The 19,831-nt window shown below is 39.7% G+C and overlaps 1 protein-coding gene across 1 annotated transcript in view; it reads left to right on the top strand.

The window, feature by feature from the left end:
- The window catches only part of MSH2 (mutS homolog 2), a 48,802-nt gene that overhangs the window by 13,066 nt on the left and 15,905 nt on the right, over positions 1-19,831 (top strand). The window contains exons 7-8 of the mRNA XM_054290185.1: positions 12,887-13,086; positions 18,114-18,223. Coding sequence (XP_054146160.1) covers positions 12,887-13,086; positions 18,114-18,223 — 310 coding nt within the window. The remainder of the gene's footprint in view (positions 1-12,886; positions 13,087-18,113; positions 18,224-19,831) is intronic.

Here is a 19,831-nt window from a genome sequence, read left to right as displayed (position 1 = left end):
TAAATGTAACCTCTTAATTTTAATAATGTATGGAAACTTGTAAGGAATAAAGCACAAAAAAATAATAATGAAAATACCTTTTCCTCAGCTGACTCTATTCTTTGAAGACCATGCAGTAATACACTTTTATAACTGGATCCCAAAATACCATATTTAATTAAAAAGCAAGACTGGGAAAACCTCCATGGTTTAAGGCATTAAGCTGGGACACAGCCTCTGCTGCTTTTCCATCTTGGGTGGCTCTGGCAGGTTTTGGGTGGAGCAGTTTCACTCTGTGGGGTTAATGAAGGTGCTCATGACTGTATTTGGTGAGTCCTTGCTCCATCCTCTTCATTGTCCTTTGTTACCATATAAGAAATGGAGGTTCATTAGGAGTTCTTAAAAGATGGGCAGTTGTTTTGTCTGCAAGCCTAAATACTGTGTTGCTCTTGTCTTTATTCAAATTAGGATCTTTTTGCCTTCATGGCCTTGACACTTGGCTCACGCTCTCTGTGCTGTATGTAGGGTTTCTTGGGTCTTCAGGATTTAGTGTCAAAGTTTTTCATTTGTTTTTGACTCTTGTGCACCATGCAGCAGCCTGTGGCCCTGAGTTGTTGCATGGATGGCTCGCACTTAAAATCTCTTTAAATCAAACGGTTCAGTCTTGCTTCCCTAGCTGTGGACGGCCACCCGCTCCCTTGTAATTGGCACTGGTGTTCCTGTAGCTGACTCCTTCATCTTGTGATGGGGAGTTTATAATGCTTAAACAACCAAAGGTGTCATGTTTGATAGCAGATAATCCAAAAAACTCAGCAGTTGCCAAAAGGGGCATTTCATCCCTCCTACTAACTTTTTTTTTTTTTGTCTCTCAGCTAAAGATCAGTTTGATTTGGCTTGTTCACCTGATGAAAAATAGTCCATGAGAAAGTGAGGAAAGTTATCATCCAAAATGAAATCCTTTTGCTGCTCTGCAGCTGGTCCATGAGCTGCTCATGAACATCCTAAGTTCAGGTCAGCAAGTACCAGAAGCCAGGATTTGTTCAGATTTAATAATCTGAATTGAGTTTGCTTTGTGCTGGCACTTTGACTGTTCTAGAGATTATGCCAGTTGATTTATGTTGTGAGTTATATTGCCAAACTTGCTGCAGGAGGATAGAATGGATATCTGCCTATCCTTGGATTGGAATAGTGAGTCTGTGAAATGGAGCTGTGCACTACCATTGCTCAATAAACCTGCTGCTTTCCTGACTAATTAGCTGTGAAGATGCTATTAGAATATTTTTAGCTCCTACAGAAAACAGACAATGAAAATTTTATGAAAAAGACCATATATATGCATGAAAATAAACATTGGGAAGACAAAATATACATCTCTGACAAAGATTTCAGGAGTTATTTCTTGCTTTATGAGCTATCCTCCTATCACTTTTGTCTTGAGGGTAAGAGACTGTTTAGTCCAGCAAGGTTGCAATGGGGTTTGAGGTAGGAGAGGATTTGCTGTATTGAATATTCAAAATTCAACTTTGCTGGTAGATCCCCTTTTTTTTCTTCTATAAACATGCATGTTTAAAAGTTGGGAAGACTTGTTTATCATTCTGTGAAGTAGTGATTTACTATAAGGTGAGAATTTCCCCTTTGTATGCCAATTCCTCTTCTGGCTGTTTAATTCATTAGGGATAATAATTTTGTTATTCCTTAACTGATAATAATTTTGAATTCCTTAACTTCAATTCCTCTTCTGGCTGTTTAATTCATTAGGGATAATAATTTTGTTATTCCTTAACTGTGAAAGAGGAGGGGAATCAAATCTCTTTAGATTTGTGCTGTTATATAAAACTAGTTTGAGTGGCAGTTCTTGGTAATAATTAAAAAGTGCTTTGTTCTTATTGGGCAAATCCAGCTTTTGGGAAGAGAAAGTAATATTTTGGTTTCCTTGTCTATCAGATAGTGACTGGTACTGTGTGTAACACACCCAGGCTGAGGAGTGGGAAATAAGAGACCTCTGGTTCTGGTTTGAGGTGTGACTGGGGTGATTGTTGTTGTAATTTGGATGAACAGGTGTATGAAAGTTTCTTCAGACTCTAGACAGGAGCAATACTCCTTGTTTTAAATGCTCTGATACTTTCAGGACCCGAGTTTTGTAGAGCCAGGGCTGGTCTGCTGTGGGAATGTGGAGTAGTCCCAGCCGTGAGGTGGTGGCAGGGAGATGTCTCTGTGTTCCTGCTGCAGGGCATGGGGGACCTTCAGTCTCACCTGGAGGGAAGCAGTGACAGCCCTGGCAAGCTCTGGTCACATCCTGCTTGCAGAAATGCTCCTGCAGGTCCCCTCTGCACCCTGTGAAACACAGCTCACAGCTCCTGGCCATGGGCAGGGGGCTGGTTAATGGGCACTGCTGCCAGCCTTGCCTTGGGAATGAAGGAAAGAGTCCTCTTCTTCCTCTAATTCCTCTACTTCTTCATCTTCATCATCTTCATCTTCTTCATCTTCTCCTTTCTCTTCTCTTCTCTTCTCTTCTCTTCTCTTCTCTTCTCGTCTTCCTCCGTCTCTTCCTCCTTCTCTTCCTCTCACCTTCTTCTTTCTCCTTTCTTCTTCCTTCTCCTTCTGTCTTCTCCTTGTAGGGAATTTCTGTGCCTGCCTCCCAGTCCTGCACTTGCTCCTCAGTTCTGGCTGGAGCTCTGCTGCTGTGGTGCTGCTTTATTTCATGTTCCTCAGCATGATGCCAGGCACTCACTTCCCTCAGGCTCTAAAAATATTGCTGCAGTCTGCTTCAGGAGCAAAGTCTTAATTGCATCAAGTGGTACTTTGCTGATGAGAATTAAGACCAAGTATTTTATTTTTCTGCTGAAGAATTGTTTTCTTCTTTACTTTGCTTGACCTGCTGAGGTCAGAAAGTTCATAAGCACTTGTGGAAAGATAGTGAATTATTGGTAATGTCGGACTTGGATAAGTATCTTGTGGGGAAAAAAACCCAGTGTTATTTTAACTGCTTTTCCTGATAATCCTCTCTTATTTTTTATTCTGATCTTATTATCTTGCCTCATAGTCAATACATGCAGTTTTCAATGCTTGATTTCTGTAAAAAAATTTCATGCTTGATTTTCATAAAAAGTAGTTACTTTGTGCCTGGTACTCCAGTAGAATCCCAGGGCTTTAATTTGCTCTCTAGCCTTTGGCATAATACTCAGAGTGTATTCAGAAATTCATGTAAGGTGGTAAAGAGTCTGTTGCTTCCCTGATCCATATATAAATATATAAATATAATTGATCTACAGGAGAGTGAACTCTGTTTGTTTGGAACACTGCATTTATTTGAATTATAAAATTTTTCTGTAAATGGACTGTCCTGAAGTTAGAAATATCCATTATTGTTATCATGGTAGGATGGCTTAGGGACTAGTTAGGGATACTAGAAAAGGCATGAGACTGATGTTTGACTGTGGCTTTCTCTTACATTGTTGAATATTACAGGTCTAACAGCAGGGAGCCTGATCTGTGTAGCTGCTTAGTAGCACTCTGTGTACCCAGAGCTCTGGAAAGTGTGTGCAGTTTGATTTCTGTGGCTCTCCTAGGGTCTAAAGCTGCTCTTCAAACCTTGCAGTCCGTATTACAAGGGATTAGACTTCAGCAGGGCTGTGAAAAACAGGATATTCGTGGACTCTTGGAGTTACATTTAAGATTAAAGGACAGTAGGAGTGGGTTCTGAGGAGCTGCACTGTCACAGTGGAGTGAAAGGCAGTTGTTAGTGCTAAATGCTTTCTGAGGGCTTCAGATCCCTGCCTGCAGGTAGATCCTTGGTTTAGTTCATTTAAAATCTGATGGGGAGAGTATGGAGGTGGGAGAGCAGTGGGTAGCAGCCCTACCTCACACTTCTCCTGGTGGCAGTGCTGCTTTCTGCCACCTTGGAAGTGCTGCTGGGACTGGGGCTTGAGGGCATCATTTCCCAGCCACTCCAGGCCAACATCAGGACACAGCTGGGCTTGTCCACAGCTGGCAGGGCCACCCCAGGGTCAGCTGCTTCAAGGGAGCCAGAGGTGAAGAGCAAACCCAGCCACAGCAAATGAAGATGCATGTTTGTGTCTCGGTTTGGAAAGACAGGAGTCTGCTAAGGAAGGCAGGAGCCTCCCCTGAAATGGAGAATATAAACCCTTCCCACCCCTCTGAATTGCTATAAATTTTAAATTAAGGGGATCTCAGGCAAAAAATATAGGAGCAGGAAATAACAGTTCTTTAATAGGGAAGAAAAATAAAAAGATAAAATAACCAATGCAGGACACTAGAACAGCACTGACAGAGTCAGAACCCACCCTGACACCCTGTGGGTCAGGGCATTGGTAGCAGTCCCATTGGAATTGTGGCTGCAGTCGTCCTGGAGTGTCAGGTGTGGTTCTGCTGGAGCAGGGATCCTGTAGAGAAGGATGCATTCTTCCTCTGAAGATCCACTGGAAGGAGAGGCAGCTGCTGTTCCTCTGGGGAATCCAGTGGAGAAGCTGTGCTGGTGTTTCAGAACCTCTGGATTATATCCAGGTAGCAATGCTTGGCTCCTCCCTCTGGGTGGAGCATCTCCCAATGGGATGCTGTAGTTCTTATCAGCCATGCAGTGACATTCAACAGCCTCTTATCAGCAGATATCCCTTCCTGAGGAAGGAGTGATTGTGGCCACTCAGAGAGAGAGCTAAGGCAAACTGCCCACTTGACAAAAGACAACTGCCATACAGATGGTAATAGAAAACATCTTGCCTTGCAATCTGGAACAGTTTGAGGAGGGGCTGCAGCTGGGAGCATCTCCCTCAGTGGCAAGCTGAGGTGGCCACAGGTGCCTCTCCCAGGTTTTGTTCCTCCACACTTTGTGGCTGGGCTGTGGACAGAGCAGGACAGCTCCAGCTGCAGCCCTGAGCCAGCTCCTCTTTGGTCTCTCTGACTTTTGTTTCAGCAGAGGGCAAGTTTTGGTACTCTGTTTGGGTCTAGAACTGTGAATGGTTGCAAAAGCTTTTAAGAAGCTGCAGAGGTGATCAGAGTCCAAGGAATGCTGTCACCTTGCTGGGGTGGCAGCATTGTCTCTCTAAGAACACAGGCATCACTGGTGAACTCTGAAATGCATCCCCCTGGGGTTCTTTGTTCCTTTGGGTTTGCTGTGTCTGTTCATCTACTGTATGATACAATATTTTCCTATTTGTTAAAAGCCTGCAATTTCACATCCCTCACATAAAACTGTAATGCACTTCAAATTCTGGATTGAGGAGGAATATACACTGTTCTACTTCTTCACTGTCATCTTCAAAGTTGTCTTTTGTAAGCAGTTATCTTTTAGTGTAGCTTTTTGGGGGTGTTTAGGTCGTGACAGTGGTTTTCAGGGAGGGAAGCTGTGAAGTAATTTAATAATACAGTAACATTCAGAAACAAAACCAACTTTATGCTCATGTGGCAGGAGCAAACAATGACAAGGTTTGGGCAGGGGTGGGTGGGAAAGGTTTTGAGCCATTTAACATGGAGGGGAGTCCCTGTGAAGGTGCAGGCTGCTCTTTTTTTGGCAGACAGCAGGGAGAAGTCTTCAATACCTGAGCACAAGCCTCCCACCTGGGTGTCTTGGGATTGCCTGGGTTGTTTCTGAATTTATAGACCCTTGTGTGTCCATGCAAATTTGGGAGGGCTGGAGGAGAGCTTGCTCTGCTGAACAGCTTGTGATACTCAGACACAAGATTTTGGACCCTGAATGATATTGGATGGCCAAATTGGTATAATTTCATTAAAACAGCAGTAAGATTCTGACCCCTTGCTTGGGATATTCTGTCTCATATGTAAGAAGTGCTGGAGAGGTGTGTGCACAGCTCATCCAGAAAGCAACATTCTGAGTTCCTAGGGAATCAAAAACCTGGATTCAGATCTAGTGTCTTCAAAGGAACTGGAGCCTGTTGTGAGCCCCTTCCAAGGCTATTCCTGTGGCTTGGGTGAATGTTGCCATCAGCTGGAGCTGCCAGAAACCAGAGCAACTTCTGGCTGTGCAAAGGCTCCAGTATGAGCTGAGTGGGGACTGAGATCAGTGATCCTAAGCCTGTGATGTATGACTAAAATAAAATGGCTTTTGATGCTATTAGTCTCTCTAAAGCTGCTGGTTCTTTATTCCTCAGGGTTTGTGTTACATTTATTTCTAATTGTTTGCAAAGACTGCTCTAGTTTCATAAAAAAATGTCTTTTATGCATAACCAAGCACTTCCAAAAGCATGCGTGGGTTGCCTAGCTATTTTGCATTGTTATTTCTTTGTGCTTGTCTGAGAAATTTTGGATGTTATTTTTATAAATGCCTGCAACAGCTCTAATTGTCTGAGGCAAAATGACCTGGGGTGGTCAGTGTGATTTTTATGCTACTGTGTGCTGAATTACTAAAGAAATTTTTAGTTATCAGGGTTCGGATTTCTGATTTAGTCTCCCATGTGCCAATCTTAGGTGTCTGCCTTAATGCTTCAAGGACTGTAAAGTATACTGAAGTTCTTTAGCATGAAAAGAGCTTTGTAAAATTAAGGTCTCTACTGCTTACCTGAGGCAGCAAACTGGATTATGGCTGATTTTTGGGAGAGAAATGATTGTTTAGGGAATGACTTGGTCACCAGGAGAGGTTTATAAAGGGAGCTTAGGGGACAGTGCCTTGCTTATTTCTGGTTGGGAAAAAATTTCTGGTTGGAAAAAAAGAATTTGAAATATTTATCTACTACAGCAACTTGCTGTAGTCTGGGGTACCTCCAGGGTGTTAAAATACTGTGTGCCTTGTGTGAAAAAGAAAACCCAATTAGAGCAGGTACGGTGGTGGGTATCATTTTACATGTCTAGGTTAAGCATGTCCAGGGAGGATTTGCTTTGGCTGCATTGGTTTAAGAAGAGATCTGAGTTTGAGAGAAACCTGAGGGAAACAAAATAATGGTATGTGAGGTGTTTTTCCACTTTCCTTTGTATAAGGAAAATATGAAATTAAAATATGAAATTAAACTGATACAGCTGTGCGTATTCTGAAACTCGTGGTGAGATGAAAGTCTCAGTGTATTTTGAAGCAGTCCTTAATATGCTGCTTTTGTAAGTGGTATTTCTTGATTAAAATTCTGCATAATCAAGTAGAACAGTGGTACAGGAAGGTTGGTCTTAATCTACAGTCAAAAAAATTCATTTGCAGGCAGAGAATTTATGTTCTTCAGAAGACTCAGCTGTTAGATAGTCAGGGGAGTTACAAACTTTAAAGTCTTCTTAAAAGTAAGTCAGCTTCTCCTGTAAGAGAGGGCATTCCTAGTTTATTTCAGTATTAACACTTTTCCCCATGTGTTATGTGGAATTCTTAGTACAGTGTTTTTTTTTCTGAAAACATCTATGAGTAATTGGGATTTAGAGTCACTACCCTGAAGTAATAACTAAATATTTATTACTCATTATTAAATATGTATTAGTGATTACATATGGATCCCAGTTTCAAGAAATGATAGAAAAAAAACTCAGAGTACTTTTTTTAAGCAGAGGTGCTTGAGGGACATGTTTTCTTTGCTGCATGGACAGAGAGGTGCAGAGCTGTCCAGGGTTTTGTAGGATGTTGGTGGAGGAGAGAATAAAATTCTAGGTGCTTTATAACTAATCTTATTGCACACTGGTTAGTTGGGTTTTGGGGTTTTTTTGTTGTTTTTTTTTTTGGTTTTGTTTTTGTTTTGGGTTTTTTTCTTTTTCTTTATTTTGGTTTTTTGTTTGTTTGGTTTTTGTTTTGTTTATGTTTTGGTTTTTTGTGTGTTTTGTTTTGTTTTTGGGGGTTTTTTTGTGGTTTTTTTTCCCCTGCTGGCCAATCCTGCTCAGGCATTATAAATACTCTATTCCTTCTAACTGTGGTCTTTTATTTTAGTCTGTTAGTTTAGTTATTATTTCTACACGCAGAATTCTTTTCTTTCTTCATAAAAATCTGTATACAAATCTCACATGGTTCATGCCTATTTTTTTTTCTATTTTCCTATTTTCTTAAGCTATTTTTCCTACTAACTTAAACTTTGATATTTAGCTGTGTAAAAATCTAGAAGTAGAATTAAACCCTCCTGACATCATCTGTGTTGAGGCGCCTTAAAATGGTGGTGGAAAATGCTGCACAGGTGTATCCAGGGAGGCAGAAATCTCTTCTGATGTCAGATGTGGTGCAGACATCAGTGGAATGGAAGCAGCCTGTCGAGGCTCAGGCAAGTGTGTGACATATATTAGATTGAAAAAAACCCCAAATTTTTGTTGTCTTTTTCTGTGTGTGTGTGGTACATTGGCCTTCTGTCAGAAGCTGGTTCAAGAGATGCCTCTAATTAACAGTAAAACTGGGGGAAAGATGGAATGTTTTGAGTTGGAATATCCAGCAGAAACGTGGAGATGAGTGGGGTTTTTCCTCTCTTTGTCTCCCAGGGCACACTAACCCTAATGACACTTGTGAGAGCACAGAATTCAAAGCTGGTAAACAGCCGTGGTTGTGCTTAGCAGGGATAAAAGGTGGTTACTGTTTCCAAATTAAAGAAAAGCACTTGTGCTGATTTGCTGTTACATTTGCTTCAGTCTTGTTCTCTAGTTTTGCAGATTTAAATAACTGTCTTGAAACAGATTTCCTTGATGTCCTAGTGTGGTTTCACTACTTATAATTGTTTCTGTCATCTTGACTGTGCTGCCTTAGATTTAAAGTGGAAAGCTTTTCCCTATTTTCCTTTCCTTTTGGCTGTGTGGCAGAAATGAGTTATCTAGTGTTGTCAGCTGTTGTTTGGTTACACTTTCTTGGATTTTAAAATTTGTTTCCTTTTTGTATTTCCTTTTTTTTCTCCCCTTACTTGAACTTTATATTAAAAACAATCTGTCCTTAGATTTCATTATTACGTGTGATCATTATTCATGACTTATGGTTGCATTACCTTTCCATTCAGCAGCCTTGTATGCATTCCTACCAACAGAAAATTGTTATGCAAAATGTGGCATGAGCACAAACCTGTCAGATGTATCTTTGTGGTTGGCAAATGTAGGGGGGGGAGATAGAACAGTACCAGGAAGGTCATGAAATGTTAGTCTAATTATCATGGTTTTGGCAGAGGAAAATTGTTCATGCTGATCTGAGAACTCTGAACTTGTCATTGTGGACAAAAGAGGAGGGGAAAGAAATAAATTAGAGCTTTCAAAATGCCTTTGACAGGTCTTATCCAAGAGGCTGTTGAAAAAGGTGAGGAAGTTGTGGGATGAAAGTGAAGGGTTTATTTGTGCAAAAGGCACAAATGGGGGAAAACCCCCTAGATCCTGGTAAAGATGAGCTCAAGACTACAGAACCTGTGCTTGGGATGTTCTAGAATGACCTGCAGCAGCTGTGCAGAATTTAGTAAGTTTTCAGAAGTGATTCTGTGCATGTATCTGTATGCTAGCATTACTGATTTTCTAAGGACCTCTTGGAGGAAAATTGAAGTTCTCTGACTTTAAACATGAGCCATGAGAGGGCAAGATAGCATCTCATGTTAATGGTGAACTTGAATTTTGCACATTCTTGCATGTGTGAAATTGGTCATCAAAATAAGAAAAAGAAGTCGTTTTTATACTTGAAATTTCAAAGTTGAAATCATGGGGTAGTCAGCAGTTTCAGCAGGTTGGATAAACCCAGAAAACTCTTGTTTCCTGCTGCAGGCAGGAATAGTATTTCTCTGGATTAAAATTCACTTTGATAATGGATAAACATTCCAAATGTGTCTGGCTTTCTTCCTGGTGGTTTTTTAAAGTGAAGTAATATTGAGGTTTTTTTTAAGTGAAGCAAGATGGTTTTAAACCAGAAATTCATGCCATTTTCCTCATAATAAAACGTGAAGATTTTTGCAACTAGTTCCTCTTTATGGGTTGATGGTGTGGTGGTATTTTGATAATGGAGAAATAGTAAATAAGCTGACAAGTATTGCATAATACCTGGGAAGTGAGAGGACATAACATCAGGACAGTACAACCTCTTGTGTGTTTACCATGACTGTAACTGCTGAAGAACAGGGAAGGTAACAGCAGGAATACATGGGTGTGCTAAATGGAGAAGTTTATAATAAATCCTGCTTTGTTTTTGCCAAATTTCCAGATTACAGGACTAAAAATGGCCAAGCTGCTTTGTTCCTGTGGGGAGGTTCATGTTGGCAAGTGGGTTCCTTCTCTAATCCCTTGTGGGGAAGGAGCACATCTGGTTAGTTGGCTCATTTTTAGGCTGTCGTGTCAGGTGTCTTTAGTTTGGTTCAGTTCTTAGTGCTTTTCCCCCTTAATATCTAAACAATATCTGGTGTTTAAAAGCTGTGTTTGGTCACTGGTGGCTGCTGGCACTTCTGAGAGAAGAGTTTGTGATGTGAGCCCTAAGTGATGTGTGCTGGGTAAATGGAAGGGATTTGTGATAAGCATGGCAGTGTATCTGCTGTGGTGAGATTGTGTAGCTCTTGTTATTCCTCCAAACCATTGTCAGAAGTCTGAAAGCTAAAAATCATGTTCAGAAACACCAGCAGGGATCAGAATGGAAAATTGCTTGGCTTTTATGATGTTTCTCATACAATTCCTGTTCTGTGTGCTTGCAGTAGGTATCTTCATTGTTTTCCTGTCTGTTTCTGACAAGCTCTGTGTACATGCTGAAACTTTAATGTTTCTTTTGGAGGTAAAGCACCCTTATGTGTCAGTAATGTCAATCTCTCAATTTATGTATTAAGGCTGTAGTTGAATGGATAAGCATAAAGGTAGGATCCTTCTCTCATCTTTTTCATTGATTTTTTTTTGAGTATAATACAGAAGATTCACTGGAGTGTGGGAATAGAATACTTTTTGAACCAGAAGGAAATTTTTTTTATACAGAAATGTACCACTACCTGTCCAGGGCTCTCTGCCTCTTGTCTTGCTTTAGCCAAAGCCTTTGTTACCTGTCTTTGCTAATTACCTGGAGCAGTGGACTGTGTTAACCCCTGTGTGGTGTTGCCAGTGTCTGGCACCTTGCACAGCACTGCAGTGTGTAATGTAGAGATCGCTGCTGTCAGAATGACAAAAAATTGTAATTTCCAATGCAGTTTGCAAGTGCAGATGTTACTGTAATTGAAACAAATGCATTTTTCTGTCAGTAAGCAAAGCAGCAGGAATAATGTGGTGGAAGCTGTCCTTTCCTTGCTTGTATGTCTTTAGATAAAATTAATCTCTCTGCTGAAGCAAAGATATTGATAGATATTATTAACCAGAAATCAGCACAGTATGTAATGTGGGGAGGTCTCTGAAGGAGGCAGAGCTCTTCCTTGGTGTTCTGAAAGTGTGATCAAAGAACACTGACCTTCCCAGTGTTCCAGAATTAACAATATCTGAGTTCTTTTTTTAACAGCAAATGCCAAATGTGTAGAGATGACAATATTAACTGATGCAAAAACCCCAAAAAATGCATGAAAATTCGTTCTCATTCTAGTGGAGAAATACAATTTAATGCTCTGTCACTTCTTGTTGAGATTTATGCTTGCTTTGAGCACTTAAAGAATATTTATTTCACAATTTTAAGGCCCCCATTCCTTAAAAAAAAAAAAAGCCAAAAAGAAAAAAACTCCCAACAAAATACCAAACCAAAATGTCAGGGAATAACAGCAAGGGAAGGCAAGCTGGGAGTCAGGGATGACAAGGCTGGCAGACAGTACCCTCATTGGTGAGAATGCAGTCCCCCAATGCCTGCCATGAGGCAAACAGTGGTTTGGAAGTAGTTGGCATGGATTTACAGAGGGAAAATTGTTGCTGGCTAACCCAGTAAGCTTTTGCAATAGATAAGCTAGGTGGTTGGGTACGGGAAGAGCAGGAAATGTTGCTTCTTGTGGCTGGAGCTGTCGCTGTCCCCTGTTACATCTCAGAAAGCAGGGCTAGGTCGGAACAGTGTGGTGCACTGAGAACTCACCCAGCTGCCAGGCTCAGGGGCATGCAGTCACTCACAAGGGCTCTGTTCCAGGGCTTGACACTGGGACCATCCCTGGGGATACCCAGGATGTGCAGCTGGCTGTAGCTGGGACCCTGCTTTCAGCAGGGCTTGGAGTGGTCAGGACCCAGAGGTGCCTTCCCGTTGTCACAGACATCTTTTGTAAAAAATACTTTCCTTAGGATTTTTCCTCCTGAGAAGCTGAGGGGCCTCAGGAGCAAAATGTAAACATTGATTATCTGCTGCTGTGGAATGCAACAGGTGCATCTGTGATTGGTCTCTTGTGGTTGTTTCTAATTAATGGCCAGTCACAGTCAGCTGGCTCAGACTCTCTGTCCGAGACAGAAGCTTTTGTTATCATTCCTGCTTTTTTTTTATTCTTAGCTAGCCTTCTGATGAAATCCTTTCTTCTATTCTTTTAGTATAGTTTTAATATAATATATATCATAAAATAATAAATCAGCCTTCTGAAACATGGAGTCAGATCCTCATCTCTTCCCTCATCCTTGGACCCCTGCGAACACTGTCACATCCCATTCTGTGCTCCAGGCTTGCACAGTGCAGTGTCCATGTTGGCCTTGACCACAGGGAGATAAACTTTGCCAGCAGAGGGGTTATTTTTCCTGCTTAATTCCTCGTCTTCCATAGACTGCTAGAAGACTTTTTTGCTCGTGAAGGCAATGGATTAATCTCAAAGTCAGTTCTGAGTCAGCTTTACCTACAGGATAGATGTTGGTATTTGCACTTGGAATAATGGCAAATACCAACAATTGCTGTTCATTAGAAACCCTGACTGTTCAAAACTAGAGAAGCTTGACATGGGTTAAATCTCCTTGCTTTCTCAGCTCGTGTGTTGTCTGTCCTGTTTTCATTGGATTTTTTTTTTTTTAAACCGAGAAAGTACAGATAGAAACTGTCAGATAACTGATGACATAAAAGAATGACAGATTGTGCCATGCTAATCATGGTTATGAATTTCTCGTGTAGGTTGAATTTGGTTGAAGCTTTTGTGATGGATCCAGAGCTACGTCAGTGCCTCCAGGAAGATCTGTTACGTCGCTTTCCAGACCTCAACCGGCTGGCAAAGAAATTTCAGAGACAAGCAGCAAACTTACAAGACTGTTACAGGATGTTCCAGGCTATCAATCAGCTGCCCAATGTTGTACAAGCACTACAGAAACATGAAGGTATTGCTACCCCCATCTATTCCCTATGTTTTGTGGTGTACTGATGATGCAAAGAAATAGAGCGTTGATTTCCAAAGATGACTTTTTTCCCTGTGTGCTTTTGTTGCAGGAATAAAGCTTTAAACACATTTGAATTTTAAATGAGCTGAAATTCAAAAATGCCAATCAGATACATAAGAATATTCATAGCCAAATCTTTGCAGGGAAATGTGTTCCAATTAGTGTGTAGCTGGGATGCTTGAGCTGTTGGGTGGTGGTGTGGGAATCTTTGACATGGATTTGTCTCTAGGAATTCCTGACCAACTGTGTGTGTGCTGTGATCTTACAAACAAGATGCCATTCATATAATAGTGTTGTCATCCACTTTGGGTTGTAATGACACACAAAATCCCCCCAGTTTAAGGATTAGTGGTATAACTCAAATGGCTTTTTTTAAATCATAATGTTCCTGTGTTTGATACAAGTAACATGGCAGGATTTCCTCCAGTCCTCATTAGTAAGAAGCACAATGCTGTGACAAGCAAGTCTAGAAAGTAAAAAAGCTGCTATTTTTTTTCTTTTTCTGTGTATTAACAAGGAAATACAGAATAAGATCAGCATTCAATTTAGGAATAGCAGTTCTTACCTACCAGAAAGCTCATTTCTATTGAAGCCCATTAGTTTGTTAGAAATTCCCTTTGTGTCAAGCAAGCACCAAAGCCTGAAAAACAAAAATTGTTTGAAATGGTATGGTTACAAAAATTTCTTTCCTCTATTTGAGTAGAAAATAAAACTACCCAGTGTCTCATACTTTTCTGTACTACAATTTTACAACTTCAAGTAATGAAAATTCTACAATATTAATCTTAAAATAAATCAATTTTTGGTTATTGGCTGTGTTATTTCCAAGAGCAATTTAGATCTGAAACTCTGAAGGAACTGGCAGATGTAACTGTTTTTGCTTGTTTTTGCTTTTAAAGAGCTGTTTCACTCTTCAGCTGCCTCAGTTGTGTCCATGTGGCTTTTCCAAACAGACACTGCTTGTTTTAACCTTGACATGGAGCCCTTGGATTCCCATCCCATACTGAGGTATTAATTCAGAATGCTGGCTTTCTGTCTTTACTTCTTTTTATATTAATTGCCATTTGGATCAGCAGAGTTCCTGTGTCATAACACTGGGGTAGGAAAACAGTTCCATTTTTAGAGTTTTGAGGAGCAAGCTGTGTAAGGCAAACTGCTCACCATATGGAAAAGTTAATAGACTGCAAAGGGTTCTTCCTGTTCTACACATGAATCAGCTGGACTTAGGGCAATCACCAGCAGTATATTAAAGATAGTTTAAAATAGGTGGTGTGTTATTTTTATTTTTCTTTGTACTTGTGCCACCTGTTCAAAGTACATGAATGGTCTGGTAATTTTCAATGTACATGAATGATTCAGACTGGATCTGGTAATTTCTCTGTTTCTGACTGTACAGAATGTCGCATCTCATCAAGGGATGGAAAGTCAGAAAGATTTTTGACGATTCTGAGTATGTGCCAGTTTCAGAATTCCCTTGCCTATGAATGGCTGTGGGGATATAGAGCAGCTATGGGGATACAGAACAACCACAAAGCCATCAGCTGTGACTGCCTTTCCCTCAAAATGAAGCATTGTTTTGTTGAAATCCTTGTTTTTATGGGTGGTGAAAGCTGAGGAGGGGGGTGATGAGTGAAGATGGCTTTTTTCTGGTTTGGCCATAAGAAGTCTGCATAGGATGGGAAAGAACTCTGAGTCATCAAATCATTTTACTCTAGCTGGCAAAAGGGAGCAGTTGTTCATTACTCAGATTGCTGGGGCATGAAATTTGGGTCCTTTACAAGATTTCTGTCCTCAAGAAGCTGCTGAAGCATCTTCCTTCCCATCTCAAACAAACACTCTTAAGTGTGTAAATGTGCAGGATACAGGAATAGTGTGCTGGCTGTCAGGTGTGTTTTTACCATACTGTACACAGTGACTGAATGCCCTTACTGCTGCTTTCAGTCCTGTTCTTTCCCAGACTGTTGTGATCAAACTTGGCTGTTTCCCATCCTTTGTCAGATCCAACTGATTATTCCCTTACTCATAGTGGAAACACATTTATCTATCAATGTGTCATCTTACTCAGTGCTACATTTTACTTCATTTCTATTAGCCCAGTTTTCAAGGTGTTGATCTATTTCTGATTTATCTTATTCCAATATAAGCTACTGACAGCTTCCATATTGTTTATTTTAGTGACATTTATAAGCAGCCTTCTTTTCTGCATTAGTATGAATTCACACCTCTTAAAAAGCTAAATGCTTCTGTGAGCCCTGGAGGAGCTGATGTCCTTTCAGCTTGTTCATCTTTTGCAAGTGGGTGATGTGCTCTTTATCTGCACTCTGGTCATGGCATTAATCACAGATCTTGCACCTTGGCACCTCCTGTGACACCATGCTGAATGCTTTAGAAGAGCCCAAATTAGCTCTGCAGAGTCCCCTTTGTCTCAGGCATTCAGTATTTCAGACAGATGTTGCACCATATGGATATTATCTGCCTGTAGAAAACCTATACTGTATTTTATCCCAATTTCCATTGTTCTTTTCCTTTTATCCCACTTTCCATTGCACTATCAGAATGACTGGTGCACTTAATCATTGGGATTTGTCTGTTTTGCCTGGATAGAGCAGTGTCATTTTGCTGCCAAACTAACTGTGTGTTTCAAGTCTGAAGATTAGTGTTTTATTTTAATTGCCAGACAACATTTTTAAAGCATATTAATAGTCAAGTCTTTAACATGTGTAATAAACACTTGTCTGTGCTTCAGTAAGTAAATTATGGTTTAAATTAAAACCTGCACCTGGGCACAGATAGGCTCTGGGATCAATATGCATCTCTGCTTTTGATGGTGCAAAGCTCTATTAGTCTTGCTCTCAGTGGTTACTTTCCATCCTAATAATGTTGAGTAGGTGCAAAAGAGCATTTTTTTTTTTACAATGCATCTTTTCTATGAATTAATGAGTACAGGTGCAAGGCATGTTGGAGTTTTAATTTAGAATTTTTCAGTGGTGTTTCTTGCTCATATTCTTGTAATGCCAGCCAGGTGTTTTAAGAAAAGCATGTGCAGATAACTTTTGTAAACCCTCATTATTTGCTGACTCCAGTGTTTTACTTCCTTCAAGTGCTGGATACCAAGTTTGAGGTTGGATTAAAAGTGAAAATAAATTTTGCAGTGTATCAGTTGGACCCATATAAATGAATGTATGTAAATACATCAGTATTTTATTTACTTAATAAATAATAAATTCTAATTTTAATATATTCCAACTTTTGAATTTGACATCTTCCTGTGGTGTCCAAGGTGTACCCTTCTAGTTTAAATAATGAAATGGCATCATAAAGCTTCCCTACTCAAAAAAACAAATTATAATAGCTACTTTAAGTTCAAGCACAATTGTTTTTCATTGATTCAAGAATATTGAAGCTCATTTCATTGTGTGTGCCATGTATTCTGTCTGCTGGGAACTGCTAAGCCCACTCTGAAGAGTGGACACGAAACTTTTTCTGCTCTTCAGTTTCTTTCTTCTTTGTTGGCTGCTTTTATTTTATAGGTTGTTTTAGATGTGTCTTCTTACAGGAGGGAAAAAACCAAGCTATTAAGAGAGCAAGCAAGAAATTTGGAATTGAAAACAATCTTTTTTTCATATCTCTTGGTGTTGAAGATTTTTAATCAGCAGAAAACTCCATTTTCGCAAGTTCAGTAATCTCCCAACAAGATGTAATTTTTTTTCTCTATTAATAGATATTAGTCAGTTTAGAGCTTTCACTTTAAAAGTTTGAGGGACTGGGGAAGCAAAAAGGCATGGTAGAAAAGGAAATCAAACCAAACTTTCTTTCTACTTCAACTGAGAGAGGAGAGATTCACTTGGGTAACCGTGTCCTCACTGTGTAACTTCTATGAATTTCTGTGGCACTTTTTCTATAAATTTCTAAGGCACTTTTTCTTGGGAGAGGCTAGGACTTTTTTCTTAGTCTGGTAAGAAATGGAGAGGCTCTGGAATATCCAGAGCTTAATTCTGTATTTCTCTGTTAATGTACAAAGCCCTGCCTGTAAGCATTAGAGGCAGCAACATGATTCTGTACATAATTCAATGAGTCTAAGCTCATAGTATTGGATTCATTTTGAGGCATTTTTTGTAAATCATATACTCAATAATGCTAATCTGTCTGTGATTAAATCATAACTTGAAGTGTCTGCAAAGATGTAAACATGCATTTACTGACAGAACCTTTCCACAGCTGGCTGCTGGATATAGGTGCTTATTTGTAGCTTATGTGTACCTGAAGAAAATACTTCCCTCACAAATTTGGCAATATCTGTGCATGTTAATTTAATTATGAACTGCTCTTGGTGTTCAGTGCTTTTGGTGTTCCATGGACTTCCAGCCAATATGTGTTCTGTGCAGTTTGACTTGGTGCTGCAGAGTATTTCTGTTAATTTTGGTGCCTTCCTGTCTAGTGGAAGGAAGGTACTGCAAAGACCTGGTTATAACATGTCTTTTTTTGTGGAAAACAAAAGCTGATAACATACACTTCAGTTGTTATGTCCATGTTGTAATTACCAAATATTCCCAGTATTATGTAATATTTTATTAAGAAGACTTAAAAGTTGTGAGTGTGGAAGGTAAGACCCACATTTTTTGCAGAAGGCATGTCAACATTTTATGTGCAAGAATTGGTAATATTCAGACAATGGGTTTGCATTTATACTATTGTTTGTTGTTTTACTCATAGTAGAAGGGATTTAATACCCCCAGTTATGAACAAAGGTGACAGAATAGGTACAGGCTTAATCAGAACGTAGATGGGATATTCAGAAAAATATCCCACCAATTTTAGAAAAAGGTACATGTGTTTCAGTGAAATAGTCATAGCCCATCTTTGTAAAATTAACCAGCTAAGCAGTTGTGTTGTTTATCTTGGGTGAGTGAATTCTGGTAAATCTGTGGGGGTTTGTGAATGATAATTTTCTTGTTTGTTCCTAACAGGAGCTCACCAGATGTTGTTGTTGGCTGTATTTATAACACCTCTTAATGATATCTGCTCTGACTTCTCAAAGTTTCTGGAGATGATAGAAACAACATTGGACATGGAAAAGGTATGAAATGTTGTGTGGGCAGAGTTTACTCAGCAATTAAAGTTGCTTATTGAGCTTTGCAATCTGCTCTATATGAACTAAATTTAATTGATCATCTGTATTAAGTAGCTAGTGATAATTTAGCTGTATATAGAAATATATGCTGCATTTAGAAATATATGAAGGCTGTTATTAATATATCAGGGTACTCAACAGGATATTCACCCACTATCTGAAATTATCTAGCCAGTGAAAAAATGCTTTGGGTGCATTGATGCTGTCGACCTGAAACTAATTTTTAAAGTAGTATTCATCAGTATTAAAAGTGGAGAAGTAATTTTGTCATTTCTCTACTTTGTATTTTTAAAGTTACGGTGGTATGTCTCAAATGCAGAATGTAGCCCAGGGTTTGTTTATTACTTGGGGAGTCTTTCAGGTTTTCTTTTTTTTTTTAATTAACCAGGGGTTAGGATTATCCTAAATGAAGGTCTCAGCTGACTGCAGAAATAAGAGAACTACCTAAACATGTGCCAGACATGGTAGTAAGGGCCCTTTGTTGAACTTGTGAGAACTGCAGTGGGTTAAAAATTTAGAACATGCATACTCTTCTCCAAAGGCAGGAGCACTGTGTTTTCTTCCTTTGTATTGTGTTGTGCATCCATCAACTGCATTTTGCTGTTTATGGAAGGACTTGTTTGATTGACATGTTGCTGTAATTTGTGATGTATGGTAATGAAGAAATTTATAGCTTTATACCAGTTACAGACCATCTGTTGATGCAGTTTGTGTGCCCTGGGACTCTGTTTTCTTTAAAAGTAACAGCTGTTTAAGCCTTCACCCTTCATAGTCCAGCTCTTCAAGTTTCTTTTCAGGTTCTACTTTAAAAATGTTTTGTTGTCCTTCTAAACAGAATAACAAGTCAGTTATTTTTAGTCAAATCCCATAGAATCTGGCATATTAAGTTTGATTTTTCCCCTCCTTCAAGGTACTGGAAAATGTCTATAGCTAAGCCAACACTGGTTTTACCAGAAGAATAAACCTTGTCCCTATGAACACTAGAATCTGAACTTTGACTTGAAATTCCCCTTGGATTTTGAGGGAGTTCAAATAAAATAGGCAGTTCTATTCTGAGTGCAATTGAAGGATAGGTTGTCATAGCAACTAAATTATGTCAATAATCCATTCTAATATAAAAAGAAACATCTAAGTTCAAAAAGCGTGGGATATGGTTATTCATTTACCTAGCTGTAATAAAAGTTGAGAAAGTGTCACTTCCATTCCTATTTATCTCAGAATTATAAGGGCCCTTTGAGAAACCATCTACTCCAACCTCCTCCTCAAGTCAGGGCAGCATCAAAGTTTGGTGGTGCTTTTGGTACACAACCACCTGGCAGTGGAGGCACAGGGAAGGGAGAGAGAAGAGATGAAATACAACAAAAAGATGAAATGCTTCATCCTTGCCTCTGAAAATTTAATCTTGGAAGGAACCATGTCTGCTTTTCAACTCAAGAGCTGGGTTGAAATCGATAGGATTTTGGTGACACTATGTAGGTTCCTTCCTAAGCCTCTAAGAGTCCCTTTTGGGGCAGAAATTACTGATTCAGAAACTTCACTTTCCAAAGGCTTCTT

Source organism: Melozone crissalis, unplaced genomic scaffold (genome assembly GCF_028551555.1).
Source record: "Melozone crissalis strain CALT ecotype California unplaced genomic scaffold, PUWL_Pcris_2 ptg000081l_1, whole genome shotgun sequence".
Taxonomy (NCBI): domain Eukaryota; kingdom Metazoa; phylum Chordata; class Aves; order Passeriformes; family Passerellidae; genus Melozone; species Melozone crissalis.
The sequence above is the reverse complement of the archived record's forward strand: the minus strand, read 5'-3'. Positions and strand labels throughout refer to the sequence as shown.